We start from the raw sequence: 17487 nt of genomic DNA on the forward strand, positions 1-17487 counted from the left end.
TCCATGGCCTTGGTGTTACGTTCAGCCTCTCTGTGATTCAGTTCTGCATTTCCATTCCTCACAGGGCTGTTGTAACGCTTAACTAATTAATGTCTGTACATTGTTTGATGCCCTTGAGGAAATAGAAATACAAAGCTACCGATAAAAAGGCAAATAACAGTATTTCAGGCCTGCTGAATTCCGGTTTCAACTTTTAGTCACAAAAATGAATTGCCAAAGTGAGAAGCTGCAATGAGGAAAGGATTTCCAAAAGCATTACCTTTTTTCCCTCCCTACAGATGAAACGCTTCATTATTTTACTTCCTGATTTTGAAGCCTTATTATTTTTTGATCCCACTTCTTTTCAGGAAGCATTTAGGAGTTGTTATTCCAATAGCAAGATAATGGGAGACGAAAAATTTCTCACCAAAATCGTAATTCCCAGGATGGTCTGGGTGACAATTTCTGTATGGGCTAAAAAATAAAGAATTAATATTTTCCAAGATTCATTATGCCATTAATTGCTACTATTCTAGGGAAAGGCTTTTTCTGGCTTGTCTTTGGGATTGTGATTTACATTCAGCGTCTATGCTGCAATGCAATCACAATAAATAGCTACAGTATTTTCAGTTTTTAAGTCAGCCAATATGTCTGCAGACTCAGCAACTGTCACAATTTTAGTATTTGAGTGTGAATTTTTACTACCTAGTTCATGGTTCATTCATTGACTTCAATAATAGCAACAACAAGAAAGAAAGATTTGAGCTGATTTTGAATGAATTTTGACAGATTTATAATTACTTTCAGGGATTCTAAAAGTAAGGACAGAAACTACTTTTGGAGGGTAAATGTTTTGCTGAAAATTGTTTGCTCAGCTCTAATTAGGATAAACTTTTTTTATTTGTGGAAATTAAGGGAATGTACAGGTCAGGTGTTTATTAATGCAAATATGTACCATTTTTGTTTGTGGATAATTTTCAGACTGATAATACCCAAGTTCAATTAATGTGTGGTTAGTTACTACGGATACTTGGTTTGCAAAATGTGTGTCTTTACGGGTAAATTTCTGACAAAGCTCATATTGTTAAATAACATGTCTCTTTTTTAGATAAACACATGAAGTGGCATGATAGTATGTTCATAGTCACGCATACAGATCTGGCAGAGAAAAGTCTGAGCAGATGTCAGTGAGCTTTATTTTTCAGTCATTTCCTTGTATGTCTTGGAGCAGATTTGTCAGATTTGTACAAATAGGGCTTTTTTAATAATGGCTTTTATGTAGAATTTCAATCATTATTTTTATTTTGACAAAAAAAATTCCTGCTTCTGTCTCCCCACACTCCAGCACTAATGCAGCTCTCTAAAGCCCAGTCTGCTTTCCTGCCCTTTGCTGTTGTTGCCCAGACTCATGGAAGTACTGTGGTACAAACACATCATCCTTTAATTATCAAGACTGAGTGTGCTTCACTTTCTGACTGTAACGTGTTTCCTCTGGTAGAAGGTTTCTACATTAGTTTCCTTAAATATTGTCAAGGATTAATTAGCAACACGTTTTCTAATAAGCAGTGTGTAAAAAAAAAAAAAAAGCCACTTCACACTTGTTACTGTCATGTTCCCAACTCATGCCCAGGTCCTGGGGCTGTCGCTGACTCGTCTCCTTTTGGAATCTTCCCAATGGCCAGATTCTGCATGAAAATCACATGCCTATTCAATAAAAAACAAGTTTAAAGTTAAAATTACCTTTTTTACAGTAGTCACATTGCAGGCCCTTTAGACACAGTAAGACACAACTAGTTATAACGAGAAAAACAATACTCAAGCAAATGGATGAACCATTTGTGGCATGTGCATTGCAGGGTGGCTTACTGAAGCACATAAGAAATGGCAGCAATAACCTGTGAGCCACTCCTTTGAGGGTAGTGAGAAACCTCAACTAAAACCAAAACTTCTCTGTAAATGCTTGCATAAGCAGGGCCTCTTTCTCAAACAACGGCAAAGAGAGAAGATTTATTTCTCCGTCTTCAAATGTCTGACTAGTTTGTACAAAGCTAGGTTATAATCTTAAAAAAAAGTTTTATATTTTGTAGTTTTTGTGACTTTTTATCCCGATTCTTATCTTTTTTGTTAAGAACCATGGTATGTAACTGGAGGGTTGGCAATGTAGTTTGGAGAAACAGAATTACAAGTCTATATTTTCTCCTAAGGGATAATTTTCATATTTTTGTTTTTAATATCTTATGTAAACTGAATTATTGATTTTAATGACCCGTCACATGCCAATAGCTCAATAGACTGTTTGATGTGATGCTATCACAGTGAGTAAAAAATGTCAAAATAACAATGAAGTTTAAGAGAAGCGGGTGCTTCATTCATGGCTAGGAAGAGCCTCACTGACGAAAAGGGGCACCTGTTTCAGCTTCACTGAGGAGGTGATGTTACTGTCTGTCTATGGGAAAACACTTGGACTCAGTCTGGAAAGACTGGTCATAAAGGCTAGATCATGATTCAAACTTTCAAAGTGTTTTAAATTTTCATTAGGATGAGCTCAATATTTAAAAAAAAAAAAAAAAAAAGTGGAGGTATTTGGTATTTGAAAGCTTGCCATTTGAAATTCTTGTTAGATGACCTGAAGGTTACAATTTTATAATTTCACACAGCTGATTTATATTTGAGATGAATGGCCAAGAGTAGCACAGCATGTAAGATACTTTAAAAATACATTTTAATTGTAACTTAAATAGGAAGTAAGGTAACAAGTTACCCTTTTCTGTCATAACATGTGAAAAAGAGAATTATTTCCACATTTGTTGGTGAGAAAAGGTAATAGTTTACTTCTTTGTTCTCATATAGCTCTCATCACAAGAGCTAACAGTCAATGAAACCTTACCTAGTGTGATTTTGTAATTTTTGTTTTAAATTCATAATGTATCATGAATGTCTCCTTAGAGTGAAACAACTTGGATTTAGGAAATACTTTGTAATTTTACCTCATTCTATTTATGAAAATGTAACAATTTAAAGATTAAATTTTCATAGGCAGTCAAATCAGATGAGAGACAGGTCCTAGATGAAAGGAAAATAATAAGTGCTTAGATAATCGTAGCCAGAATATCGAATATTAAAGGAAGAATGTATTTTGGCATGTAGCTTTTAGCATTATGCTGGGGTAAAAACAGGATGAACATAAGGAGGAGAGTCAGTGTCAAAATGCAAACTGAGGAGAAATGCAACAGTAGATTTGAATAACCTCGTGCCTTCATATTTCTCATCCAATTTTGCACTTTCTTTAGTTCTGTGACGTTTTTAAGACAGCTTAGAGTTTTCATTGGAGATAGAGATGAGGAATTTTCTAGGATCCACTAGTATTGTTGTGACCAAAACTAGTATGTTCTTTCCTGTCACCCTGGGTTTTGTCAGGTGTAATAGAAATGCCACCTGCTCCTTGTTGCTTGCTAAAATCCCTTTGTCTGGCTGGTTTGCTTGTCTTGGGTATATGTAAAGATCTGGTTTGCACAAAACGAAAAAAAAAAGCTCAAAGTAAGGAGTATGAAAACTGGAAATAAACGTTTGCTGAGAGTGAATCTGCATATCAGAACAAAATAGCATGAAGCACTAGGAGAGTTTTGTGAATCAAAGGAATATTTTGTAAATCCATAGTTAGTTTTGTAATGCTGTGTCAGCCATCTTTATTGCTTGAAATATATAACACAACAACATTGTAAATTTCAGACTGTAGTAAGCATTGGGACTTTGAAATGTGGATATCACTTCTACTCTTAATGTTTCTGAAATAATGAATCTGGGTTATGAAAACAATTGAATTTGCTTAAAAGTTGTAAGATAAAGGAAATGAAATTAAAGCATATTAGTTTTCATCAGCTTTCTAGGGTATACTACTGGTATTTAGTTTCCTGGTCTGCGTATATGAGGGAAGATGATACCAGTTTTCCTATAAAGAAATTTGATCCTTGCTGGTAGGTAGAAGCATCACTTTCACATGAAAGAATACATGGTTATGGCAGTCACTTTGTAAATGGCAGTATATCATTTGAATGCTGGGAAAACACAGATATTTTTGATAAATCATAGAATAGAATCATAGAATCCTAGGGTTGGAGAGATCATCTAGTCCAACCCCCTGCCAGAGCAGGGTCACCTAGAGCAGGTTGCACAGGAACGCATCCAGGTGGGTTTTGAACGTCTCCAGAGACGGAGACTCCACCACCTCTCTGGGCAGCCTGTTCCAGTGCTCTGCCACCCTCAGGGTAAAGAGGTTCCTCCTCGTGTTTAGGTGGAACTTCCTATGCTCAAGTTTGTGCCCATTGCCTCTTGTCCTGTCCCCGAGCACCACTGAAAAGAGCCTGGCCCCATCCTCCTGACACCCACCCTTTAGGTATTTATAAGCATTGATAAGGTCCCCCCTCAGCTGTCTTTTTTCCAGACTGAATAGACCCAAATCCCTCAGCCTTTCTTCATAAGAGAGGTGCTCCAGTCCCCTAATCATCTTGGTAGCCCTTTGCTGCACCCTCTCCAGCAGTTCCCTGTCCCAATGCAAAGCTTCAGTGCCTTTCAAGCTAGGGAAAAAAAGAGTGAAACAAAATTGCATGTTATTTTTTAAAATGTTTGCTCAGCTTTTAAGTTTGCCTAGTCAGGCTATTTAATGATATCACATCTACTGTCTATTATTTTTAAAAAAACCCTGTTTTTTTTATTTTAGTGTTTGACGTGAAGTTGAGGCATTTGTGGTGAAGAGCTTGGGTTAAGAATTAAGCAACCCAAAGTTTGCAGATGTTTAATGACAAGGATGTGTTTTGTCTGAAATGTACAGGATTTTAAACACATGGTGATAGATCACCCGATTTCAATGTTCGCAGAAATTTTAATTCTTGTTCAGTTTGTAAACTTTCTTCCTATCCAATTGTTGTTTTGTGTAACTCATCTGATACCACTGAAGTCACTGCCAGTTTGTGTTAATATAAGTGCAAATTTTGTGCTCTTATTTGTGTTAAAAGCTTAAAGAAAACCCCACGTGGAGTCTGAACAGGGACAAATGAACAGGGAGTGGATCATTTTCTTTCAAGCTTATTTCTATAAAAGTGTATCCTTTATCAATTAATACTTGCTAAAATCATGTTTTTGAGAAGTTGACAGAGTCTGTTCCTGGTTGTTAGATTTAATTTATCTCATCAACGTGGGGAAAGTACTGTTCACCACAGAAATGCTCTTAGGAGGTTTTTTTGCTGGTGAGTTTGTGGAAGGGCAAAGGTGAAGGAGTGAGGAGAAAATTCTTCTGCTAACGCAAGTATTTCCTGTAGACAGCAATTACATACAGGTCTGTGAACTTTAGTTAGCTACCCACAAGCATTTGAACTGTGAGCTCAACGTAGTGTTTGTCTAACCTTCCTTTATTTCTGTGTTTCCGAGATATCTGGTAGAGACTTCTCAAAATGAAATACTTTTCTTTTTCTTTATAAGTGAAAGATCAAATAATGCAGTTATTTGACCATTTTCTCACCAATTTACAGTCTGTGTGCCATAAGAGAGTTCATTAAGTAGGAAGCAGACATAGGTGTTTGGCTTTTCCTGACTTTTTCTGCAAGCTATGATTCTGGCTGTGCTATTAAAAGCTACTATATATGTAGTTATTTTACAGTTCTTTTGTCAACTCATTGTTTGATGTCACGTTGACTAGGAGTTCTCTGTTTGAACTTAATTTATGAGCTTATTTTGCAGTAAATCGTTATATTTTCTTTATTCTGTGGCTCTTACCCCAATGGAAGTGTAGCTTAGTGCTTCCTCCAAGTATCGTGGTTTTTTTCCGAAGTAGTAATAGCATTTAGTAATGATACAGAAAGTCTATATAATGGCTAGTACTAATCTGGTACAATAAAGAAAAATGCTACTTCAAAGGAAAATCTATTCTATTCAGTTGTAGGTAGAACACTATCCGGGGAATTATTTTCTGTTCTGTTGAGGTAATGGCATTTCTACGAAGGAATTCTGATGGATGGGATGGTGACCTTGCCTCTACTAGTTTCTGGGGTACAGGCATTATGGGGGCCATAAGCCTTGTTCCCTTATAACCACCCAAATACATCCATGGTTCCTTCTGTTGGGGAAACAAAACAGTTATTTTATACTAGTACCTTCAAAAGTCACAAAGAAATTGAAAGAAAATGTGAAAGGGAGGTTTCTCTTACTCCGTACCAACTATCCAGGCATTTCTGAATGGAGCAGGTTGTAGCATCCAGAGCCTCTTCAAGCAAAATCTCCCACCCTGGCCTACTGATAGGTATGCAGCTCTGAGATGCTCTGGTTTGGGTCCCGGGTGTCAAATGCACCCTGCGGATCCACAGGAGTAGAGCAGGATTATTATTTTTTTTCCTGACTTAACTCCCTGTCACTTCCCAATATGGTCAAATACAGCACACAATGCTAGCAAATTGTCTTTGGTATTGTTAGATGTCATTGACTGACTGTGGTTTATCATCAAATAGGATTGTCCAAGAATGTCGGACTAGTATTATGGGAATGAGAAAATGAGTGGCATTAGCATGAAAGCTATGCCTCACAGTAACTGGAAGCGTATGTACTGTGTTGAGACTAAACATGTCCAATGTTATGGAATTCTGAAAATTAAATTATTTCAAGTGTTTCCTGATCAGAGCAATGTTTGAAATAGCCCAGAAAATAGAGATGTAGAAAAAAAAAAAATACTGTCTGGAAACCCATGGGGAGTTGATTTTTCAGAGATACTAAGAATGCACGCATCCTATGGAAATCCAAGAATAATGAGTACTTGTGTTATACAGGCCTTAAAATTACTGCCTTAGCTTTAATTCGTTCTATGCATCACATCATATCTTTACCTGAAATGTAATACTGTTCTATTTTCTCCTGAGAAGGAAATGGAGTTTGACTTGTATTTGCAGCCTTATCGTATCCTGCTATTTTCTATTATGTTCATATGCACCCTTCTGTGCCAGCACACACGCTCACAGTACAGCTGATTTTCCCTTTCAGTCAGAAGGGGTTCTAGAACCGTGGTCTGGATTTAACCATCTCTTCAGCGCCTTTAATAGGTAGTTACCCTTGTTTTTTTTTCTCCAAAAACCTCACATTAAGGCACTCAGCTGAATATTTCAGGGTTTCAGGATTAAATACATAGTGGGTTTTTTGTTTCACAGTTTTACTTTGTCCTGTTAAACCTCTGATTGCCACCTGGACTTATTCTATGTGATAAATATCAGGTGGCACTCCACTCCTTTTCACTGGCCACAGGCAGCTCTAGCCTGTCTCTTGCAGGACACCTCCTGTGGTACAGTAGCATCATTCTTCGTACCTGACAACACTAGTCATATGCTCTGTGTGGAAGGAAGGAGTAAGGGTGAGCTCAAAAGCATTTTGCAAGCATATGCTTATCAAGTTTTAAAAAACTTTAAAAAGAGAGTATTTTATTTATTGAATTCTACGTCAGCCTTTTGTGAACAGCTTATATAATTTTCAAATTGTATTTTTAAATGACCTGCTCTCAGCAGATGTTTGATCTGCCAGCTATCTGGAGGAACATAGTGCATATTTCCTATTGCCTTACTGATTTCCAAGGCCTTTAATGGGGAGAAGGGGGTTTAGACCACTGACAGTGATGGACTTACAAAAGGGTATCTGGCCCACTGATTTTTAGAAGTAGTAATGTCACCCAGTTTGAATGATAGGAATAAGTTGAAAAATAAATGATATCTAAATAACTTAAATCCTTCTTTTATTTTTTGCTTTAATGATTTTATAAAAAGAGCAATACTTATTCCTTTTTCTAAAACTGTATGTCAAAAGAAAAATACTAGTAGTTTATCTATAGGGAAAGGGCATAAGAAAAATGGAAGAAACTGTCAGTCATATCGGTCTCGATGTACCTCGATGTGTAAACATTTTTGGGCCTCGATGTGCAAACATTGCAAGAGCCTGAGATTTTGTCTGGTTAATACAAAACAAAGCAGATTGTAGATAGCCTTGCTTTGCATTGATCATGGACACATGCAGGTTTACAGTGTCATATGTGGCATGAGTGGTTTCTGTGTATTTTTTACTAAGAAAAAAAGTCTGAGGTTCAGTTCTAAAACTCCCCAGTCATCTCTGATTTAGGTTGTAACTCAAGTAGCAAAGTGAGACTAGAGCAAGTTTAAAAACCGCATGCTACTTACGAAAAAAATTATTAGAAGAAATCTGGGTTATTTCTCAAAAAAAAATGGTTTCCAAATTTCTAAATTGAACAAGAATAATATTTTTGTTGCAGTTTTCAGAAGAATTTTCAAAATCAGACCTTTTATTTATGCGGGTTTTTTAAGTTTTTAAGATTTAAAAATACTCATTTTATGCCATCACATTTTGGAAGTGAAGTTTCATTTTTTTTTCTACTCCTTTTGAAATTACATCCTCAGCTTTTGTGCTTTCAGAAATTTCATGGTGGAAATAATTTTAAAGAACTGTTAGGAAAAGACAGTCTTGGGCAATAACTAAAGAGTGAAAAAGAGAAGAGGAAAAAGAGGCAAAAATCCACTAACACAAACAGACAAAATCCAAAGACTTATGGTCGATGAACTTCAAGAGGTAATATACTTGAAGGTCTAGCTCAATAAGTACCTCCAGAAGGATCAACAATTATATTGCAACTCTGAGAATAAAGTCGGCAAACCTTGAAACATTTAGGCTAGGTTTCATCTCACCTAACTTAGGCTGCCTAATGGTTATGAGCCTGCTATGAGGAGATCATCTGGGTAATGGAAGGAGAAGACAGATAGTAATTTATTCCACCTATATTGTTAGCTGAAGTTATACAAGATTAATCCATTAATGTTTTGGGTTTATGTATGCAATTTTCATACCAGCAACCACAGCTGAATCTCAAACTAATTTCTCATATTATGTCCAGCATTTATTTTTTGAATATACCGTAACAAAGCAGATAAACAGCTCTCTAACAACGCAGTCAAGACAAAGTCAGTTAACCACTCTTGGATGCCCATGAAGTTTGATCTCATTCAATAAACAAGCAGTTTATTTTCAATAGCCAGGCATGCAGTGGCTGTTGAAATCAAGTCAATAACTCTGCCCCATTTCACAGGAGTGTAACTTTTCCAGTAGGAAAATGAGGATGAAGAGAAGGATGTCATGCCTCTACCCCACTCCAATTAATAATGCCAAATGCTGCAAGCATACTGTAATGTGATCCATTAGTGGCTTTGCAGTTCCCTCTCTCCAGTTCTGCTCCAGAAATAGATGCATTTCAGTTCTGTTCCAAAAAGCAGGAATAATAATAATATTTGCAGAGCTGGGTAAAAGCTAGAATTTCACCAAAGGGAACATAAGGCTTGCTGACTGTTGTCAGAGGATAAATTTGTGAAAAGGTTAGGACAGGTTGCACAAAATTTTTAATGGGAGTTCTACAGAACTTAGAGATATTTTATTTTACCCAAAGAGTGCAACATTTTTGTATGTTTCAGGCTTTAGCTTTTCAAGTCTCAGATTTGTAACTACATCTTGCACATGCTTTAAAAAAAGCCAAAACCAAAAAAGTGCCCATAGCAAGCACAACATTTGTCCTAGTAATGATGGCTTTGAAAGTCTTAGTAATTGAATATATTTAGCTGCATAACTAAATATTTTTATTTGAAAGATCGGAGAAGTATGTGTGGGGTTAAGAAGAGAGGAGGTAATTTGCCATGACCTATTTTCATTCCATTCCAATCAAAATTGCACCACTTAGCTGAGTACTAAAAAGGGATGCCTGAAGCACACTTGCATTAAATCATCTGTTAATGTCAGGCCAAATTTATCTGGTTTACTGGCTTGTAAGTGGTGACAGCCCTCTTCAAGGGATACCTGTGTTCTGTACACTCGTCAGAATCTCTTATGTGCTAGGATAGCAAAAGCAGCCTGAAATATTGACAGTTGATGTGAAGAAATATCTCCAAAGACATAAGATGAAGAACTAAGAGAATAACTGGAAGTACACATCTTTGTCGTAACTAGCTCTGAAGTAATGGTAGTTCTCCAATTCAGCCAAAACATTGATGTTTTGGCACAGGAGATTAATTGGATTAATTGTTCTTGAAGTAAAATGAAATTACGAATTCAGTCATGGTGTGAAAGAAATGTAACTTCTCCACATTTCATGGTAATGCAATAAAATTTGGCTTCTGAGCAAGTATCACAAACAGTTAATTACTTGTCCCCTTTCCTTAGCCCGAAATATAAATGAGGTGAAGCTTTCCCAAGGCCATTCAAATATGTTTTGATTTCTGTCTGGAACAAAAACCTAAAGAACCTTTTTTCTTAACTGGTTTTGTTCCTTCTCTTGTCTCATATAGTTTTGGTTCTGTGACTCCCGTGGAAGCCAGTAGGTAGGTCCAGAGTACAATGCGATGTAGAATTGGATTCAAAGATCCTGGTTTAGTAAAACATGCAAGTCTGTATATATGAGCCGCAAGGGTCTAGTTTGCAAATGTGCTTTGTAACAGGTCTCCTTTCAGCACAGCATTCTGGTAGCAGATGCCTTTCCACTTTGTCCCATCCCCTCTCTCCCTCTCCAATGCACTGTCCCGTGGACAGAGCTGAGGTTTGAGTGAGAATCTCTGCCTGTGTGGGAAACCCGGGTGTCATGGGCTGTGGCCGTGAGCAGCTGAGTGAAATACACTCAAAACAGGGGCTTGACAGGTCTGTCACAGCCGTGGCATATTGTGCATTTACAGTTTAGCGCTGTTGCTGTGTTTAGCACTGTTGCTCTAGCGCTCCATGTGCCAAATGAAGTCATTAGCAGATTTGAGATCTATCAACCATCTGTGCCTGGTATCTGTTCATCCTTGAGTGGGAAAGAGTTATTGGTGCAGAGCTACAGTGGGATGCACTGGTCCTAGAAGGTCTCTGGGGTATGCCTTGGTCATCTGAATTAGTGTGCCCCTTGCATAGCATTTACTGCCAACTCCTTCCTCCTGGATAACGATTGAGTCTCTTGAGAAGCCTGTTAACATGAGAACTGGTTACAGCATTTTGTGTTAAATATTTGCCAATGACCAGGAATACCCAGCCAGCTTTGGTGTGAATGAGAAAGTTAATAATCCATGAAGGTTTTTTTATATCTTTAATTTACATTACATTGGGTTCATAAATTAGGGGAAAAAAGTGTTAGTTATGGCTTTCTTCCTAGTGGTGGGTTAGAATACACCAGCTGTGACACGCCATTTACAGAGATGGCTGGAGTCATTGTGTATCAAAGCTGAAAATGATATTGACCCTATCAGTGCAATATACCCTTTGGTAGTCCTTCTTGTGAGGGTTTCTTATGCATATTGTAAGAGCTGCCTGACTGTGTTGCAATAACATACAGGAACACGTGGAGACAAAATGATTGATTATTAGTCCTGGTGTTTGTAATTTGATCTGTGCAGCAAGTGTTAGACAATAATGATTTGTTTTCTTTCCCTTATTCCCTTATTGACATTTTTCATTGTCTTGGTGTCCAAAATTCCAAATCTGGAATGTTCTGCTATCAAGTCTGAGTCTACTTTATTTAACACAAATGCAAATCCATAGTATAAAGCAATATGAACAAGGTCTGAACTGAAAGCAAGTTCAACTCGGTATATTGCCAAACTGAAGCCTTCATACCCTGTCAAATGCAAACACAAATAAATCTTCATGGCTGCCCACTAGACTGTGGGTCTGGCACAGACAGAGATTGCTCAGACAGTAGCTCCAGATGTCTTGAGAACAGAGACCTCCTTACGGGGTAAATTTACTGAGTTTTCATATGTCACTCAGAGGAAATAAAATTTAACAGATTGCAGTAATTTTTGTTTGCTGATAAAGCATGCCTCAGAATAACGGTCAGTCAGTAAAGGTAGTTTACTCTCTGTGTGTTTACCAGTCTGGGAAAGATTATGTCTCCTACTTGGGTTACCTTTCTGCAGATGTTTACCTCTAAACTATGTGCAGCCTCTCAAAAGAACAAATCTTTTTATTTAATCCAATCAGTTTATATAATGTTGCTTGTTGTTTGAAATAGCAGTTCCTTTGAAATAAACTTGAAGAACTTATTGCCACGGAGCCAAGTCAAACACTGAGAATTGATTCTTTAAATTTTTAGTGAACTGTACGGCCAATCAGGCTATGATGGTAAGCCCTGAGAGCTTTAGGATACTACTGAGTAAGTTTTGCATTGCGGAGGTTTGAAGAGTCCGTGACTCCTCTGAGAATTTTCCCTCGGTTCTCATGCTGGGAGATGTATTATTTCAGAAATTTTAGAAATGGTAAGGAATTCGACTTTGCAACTTTGAAGTTCTGAAATGTGTGGGCATTTTTCCTTATTTGTAGGTATAGCAAACTCTCTGAGTACTCTGTTCTGCCTCTCTATGTAGATATGCAGTTTTTGTGCTGTGTAGCTGGATAGAGAAGAATTTTTAGAGGAATCAGAAGGGACAAGCTGAACAACAGCACAAATTAAATAACTGAGATAAATGATTCTGCAGGACTTAAGATGACAAGGACCATGACTTTGTAAGGAAGAACCCATTTCTTGAAGTGCCAGATTACCAAGAATTGTTATTCTTTCTTATTTTAAAATCTGGGATCACACAGAATCAGAACCTGACCGTAGTACAAAGAATAAGGTCAGTCGGTTAAGTCAGAAAAAAGACAATGCAAGGTGACCATGAAACCTGAAAGAAATACTGTGATGACTGAGAAAGTCGTTGTTTGTTTTGCCTTGCTGTTTTGGTTTGGTTTGGTTTTTTTGTTTTGATTTTGGTTTGGGGGTGGTTTTTAAGCGTTCCCCCCTCCCAGAGATGCAGTTAGTTAACTTCCAATCCCAGCAGGTTTTGATCTGTAAACAATTGCCTCAGGAACAAGGAGCTCACCTGTGCTCTCCTGCAGCAGTGTTAGATACTCCAGATTTAGCTGTTATTTGAGCTACACATAAATGTCTGTGAATCCTGGGAAGCTAGGAAAATGGATTTTTCTTCAGGTGTTCTGTAAAAGAAATGCCTTCCGTTTGTTTCTTGGGAGGTACAGTCTACAACAACTCTGTGGTGGACTTCTGGATTGAAATCTCAGAACTCCCCTTGGTAGGACTGATCTTTAACTTTGAGATTTAAAACCTCATAAAAGTTTATGTAAATAGAAATGTAGAGGAGATTCATTAGATTTTTTTGAGACTTTGTAACAAATCTATAAAGAAAGCAACCAACCAACCCCATCCTCAGTTGACAGACTATGGAGATTTCATATTTGATACCTGTTACCAGCTGCTAACTGTCCATGAAGGATTGTCATTATATCAGAATTTCTCACACTGTAAATGATGAGATCTTCCTCTCACAACCACCATCTCAATTCCTCTTTCTCCACTTGCCGAGGATAGAAAGCAGCCATAACAAAGGTTACTATCTCTAGTACACTTTATATGTGCATCACTGTCATTTTCATACCCAAATTTAAAAGGGGGGAAAGATTGTCTTCTAGGGGTTTAATCAAACCTTGGAGCACCTGAAACTTCTTATACCTCTGGTAGGATTGTGAGCAAAATCATGTAGCTCAAAAATCATGGGACTGGTTAAACTTCTGCCTGTGTTTATGTACTTAAATAGCTTTTTAGATCTGGCCCTGTGTATGTCGGATTCCCAGTCTCATATCTGAAATGGCAAATAATTAGAAATTAGATGGTATTTCACTACCTCACTGGGATATTGAGATGCAACTGTATACTGTTAAAATACCTCAAACAGAGAGGTTAAAAAGTGCCTCATGGCGAGCTACGTTTGAAAGAAGTTCTTGATGTCTGAATCTCAGAGCATCCATTCATCGCACGTTTTTCTTCATGTATCCTGGTATAAAAAGCTAATGTTTATGAAATGCATGTTTATGAAAAGGAAAAGGTAAAACCATTGCGACTTCTGTGTGCCAAACTTCTCGTGTAATAGAATACATACCTTTAATAGAAAATGGTGAAACAGTCTCTATAACTCTACAGTGATTAAAATTCAATATCGTTAGTATAAACAGTTTTACGGTAATAAAAGGAGATTTGCAAGGAAGAGGGACTCATTTAGTTCTAAGAGATGTTTGACCTCTGCTACTTCATAATCCGTTAGAGAGAGCTAAGGTCCACATAAGCTGGCTTTCTTTCTCTTTTACCTGAAAGGCATTATTTTTTCAATAAATACAAAAATCAAGTCAATATTTTTAGAACCAGAATAATTGGAACTTTAAATGGACTAATCTTTGCTCAGAAGTTGTCTGAGACTTTATATCCAATGCTAGCAGGAAAGAAATAATTAAGATGTATGCTTTTGGTAATTGATCAGGAACATTTGAATGGGTTACATAAATAATAGACTAATCAAAGTATTGTCTAACCATTTAAAAAAAACACATGCCCTACTGTATGTACATTTATTTAAATTAACGTTGCTGTCAGAATTTATGAGAAATTTTGAAAGAGGATTTCATTTTTACCTTATGCTTAATGCTCTCATAAATAATAATTTGTCAATTTATAGGATAAGATATGCTATTAAATTATTCAGTGTACCTCTTTAAAATAGAGATATGCATTTACTGTTCTGGGCAATTACTTTATGGATAAAACTGCAACTTTCAAATCTCATTTTCATGTCTGCCAAATCCTACTCTATCTCATTTTCTGTTCTAACGAGAATTAATGATATTAGTAATCTAATGTTATACAGAAGAGACCTGAGACTTTTCCTGTATATGCAGTATCATGCAGTATTTTTCGACATAAAATATTTTATTAGGATGTCATTGGTAACTGACCAACAGATTATCTAAAAAATAAAAAGAAAATACAAAACCAGCTGTTAAAAAAAAAATCAGATGTTTGAAAAATACGTTAGAAATTGGGTTGTGTTTCTTGTTAAAGCCCATGAAAAGGATGCTTGCTAATCATTCACAAAGTGCTGATTTCTCTTGCAGTTGAACACCAAGAAACTTCAGTCTGATAGTTTGGGGTAGTGCTATGTCTACCTGCAAGCAACTTCCATTCTTCTCCACTCTTTTCTTAAACCACTTTAGCTTTGTATGTTTGTATGAGGGAGGAATACTCTATCAAGCTGAATATTTGAGATTAAATGAAAGGTTATGTTTCACTTGAATGGCAATTTGTATGTGCTTTTTTGTGGGATCTTTTACATGCAAGCCAAAATACGCTTAACGTGAAAGATACGCTATTGCACAGTCTTTGTATTTATTTATGCCGTTATCAGGTTGCCATAGTCAAGGCTGCTATTTACTTCAAAACTGTCCCATATATATTCTTTGGGCTCCAGTGGTACTCATTAAAAGGTGCTGTGACAGCCTGGCATCGGCAGAGTCCCTTTGTGGAAGCTGTCACTCTTTTCATCAGCAGTTGTCATCTGCTGTGTTGTCTCTGGGCTGATCTTTTCAGGCTCTGTGTAGGGTGGCTTTTTTTTTTCCTCCCTGGACAGGAAAGCAGGGCCTCTGCATGTGTTTAACCCCACATTTTTGCAGGATACTAATATTTCTGCTTTTAATTGACTGCAGTTTTACAGGAGAGTGTGTCCCAGATGTGGTTGCTCTAAAATGAAAAAGCACCAGTGTTGGGCTTGAATGTTTCCCATCCAATTACCAATTGCCCCTTCATTTTATTTTGAAAGTTTTTTTTCACTTGAGTATGGGTTTTCCAAACGATTCTGGTAATCCTGGATTTTTTCCCTTGTTTTTACAGGTGACCTGTAACTGTTTCACCATCAGTAATGGAGAGATGCAGGATGTTGGTGTTGGCCTGTATCCCAGGTACTGTGGACACTGTTTCATTCACAGGGAAAGTCTATGTTAGTTTTGTTTTGTTTTTTTCCTTTTTTCCTAGGTAGCGGCAAAAGCCATCAAAGTAACAGGTAACACGTCTAAACAAGAAACTGGGAAATGCAAATAAATTAAAGGAGAATAAAAAATATGGTCAAGTTGAAAACGTTCTTAATAGTCCTGATTACAGAGGTAAAACAGTTTAAATAAGATACGTCTTTATATTTTATTTTTATGGAGGTGGTAGTCTTTTCTAAGTAGGAATAAATGCTGACATAAAAAATGTCTGACTGGGACTATTAAAAGGAAACCTGTTCAGCTTTAGTTTAGAATACAGATATTTTGCAGCCGAGAGCCTTCTGAACTGGCAATTAAAAGAAAAAGATTGAACACGTTTATTAGTAAATTACCATAACTAAGAAACCAGTAAAGTGAAAAGATAAGTCCCCTGAGAGATGGATGTTAATGTTTTAATTTCTTATTATTGTTTCTTATTTGTATTAGGTAAGAAGTACGTACCAGGGAAGGTTTTTGCCTTCATAGAATTAGTTACCTGTAATTATTAATGTGGAAAATTAGTATGTATGGTTTAAAATTATCTTTTACCATCTCAAATTTTTGTTAATGCACTGTTGAACTATGTTGTCAATACCTCAGTGGGCCTGTCACTGTTGTTTTTTTTTCTACTAATGTCACATGTGTAAGATTTGACTAAGGATACGTAATACCTTGAGGCCTGCCTTGTGGTAAAGATAAGGGAAAGGCGGTTAGGAGGACGTGGGAATTAGTGTTATGAAAAGTGCAGAACAGTCATTTAATTTCATAGTGGAATGGAAACAAATCCTTTCACATACTTGGAAAAAATGGAACATTAATTTTGAGCATTATTATTAGTGAAATGTTTCTTTTGGTTTAAAAAAGCCCCTGACTGTGAAGAAAGTGGCTATCTATGTTCTGCGATAGTGCACTGCCAGGAGAGGCAAGAGACTTTTTCCCAAGTCAGTTCAGAGCAGTTTGAGTTTTGCTGTAAAGAATCACTCTGAGCCGGGAAAATTGTGAACTTCAATCTGTGGTTCCTGAATCCTAGGCAAATGCCCTTTCAGATGAATTCATATGCTTCCAGGTGAATTTGTCATCAAGCCCACTAGTGTTTTCATAAGATAAAATTTGATTAAAAATGCTTTGTTTAGTCTTGTTAAGAGGTTGTATATTGCCACATGGCTTGATAGCTTCGGCATCCTAATATATTTTAAAATAGATAAAATCCTCTGGTCCTTCTCTGCACCACCTTGCCAGCAGCTTTGGGAGAAGGCCCAGTGATCTCACAAGAAGTGAAATGGATGCTCTCTCCCAGTGTACGTTACTGGGGTCACGTGGAGATGAGCCCAGAAGGGATATCAAAAGAGTCAGGCTCCTGTTGATAGCTTCTTTAAGAATTTGGTGCAGGACTCTGACCCTCGGCAACATCCTGTATTTTGCCAACAACAGTTGGGATTTTGAATTGCTGAATCAAGCAGACAAGGAAAGCAGCTATAGGCAGCCAGGGGCTGAATAAACAAAAAATTCTTCTTCCAGCTTCATGATGCCAGAATTGTTCTTTCAATGGGTCATTCCCATAGGGGAAGAACCATCAGCCCGACGTCTGCTACGGGACTGATGTTGGCCTGGCAA

At 37.1% G+C, this 17487-nt stretch overlaps 1 protein-coding gene across 6 annotated transcripts in view; it reads left to right on the forward strand.

The window, feature by feature from the left end:
* The window catches only part of SMYD3 (SET and MYND domain containing 3), a 417003-nt gene that overhangs the window by 313841 nt on the left and 85675 nt on the right, over positions 1–17487 (forward strand). For all 6 annotated transcript variants that reach the window (XM_074579947.1, XM_074579948.1, XM_074579949.1 and 3 more), the window contains one exon: positions 15740–15807. In XM_074579947.1, the coding sequence (XP_074436048.1) occupies positions 15740–15807 (68 nt within the window). The remainder of the gene's footprint in view (positions 1–15739; positions 15808–17487) is intronic.

Source organism: Larus michahellis, chromosome 3, assembly GCF_964199755.1.
Source record: "Larus michahellis chromosome 3, bLarMic1.1, whole genome shotgun sequence".
NCBI lineage: Eukaryota > Metazoa > Chordata > Aves > Charadriiformes > Laridae > Larus > Larus michahellis.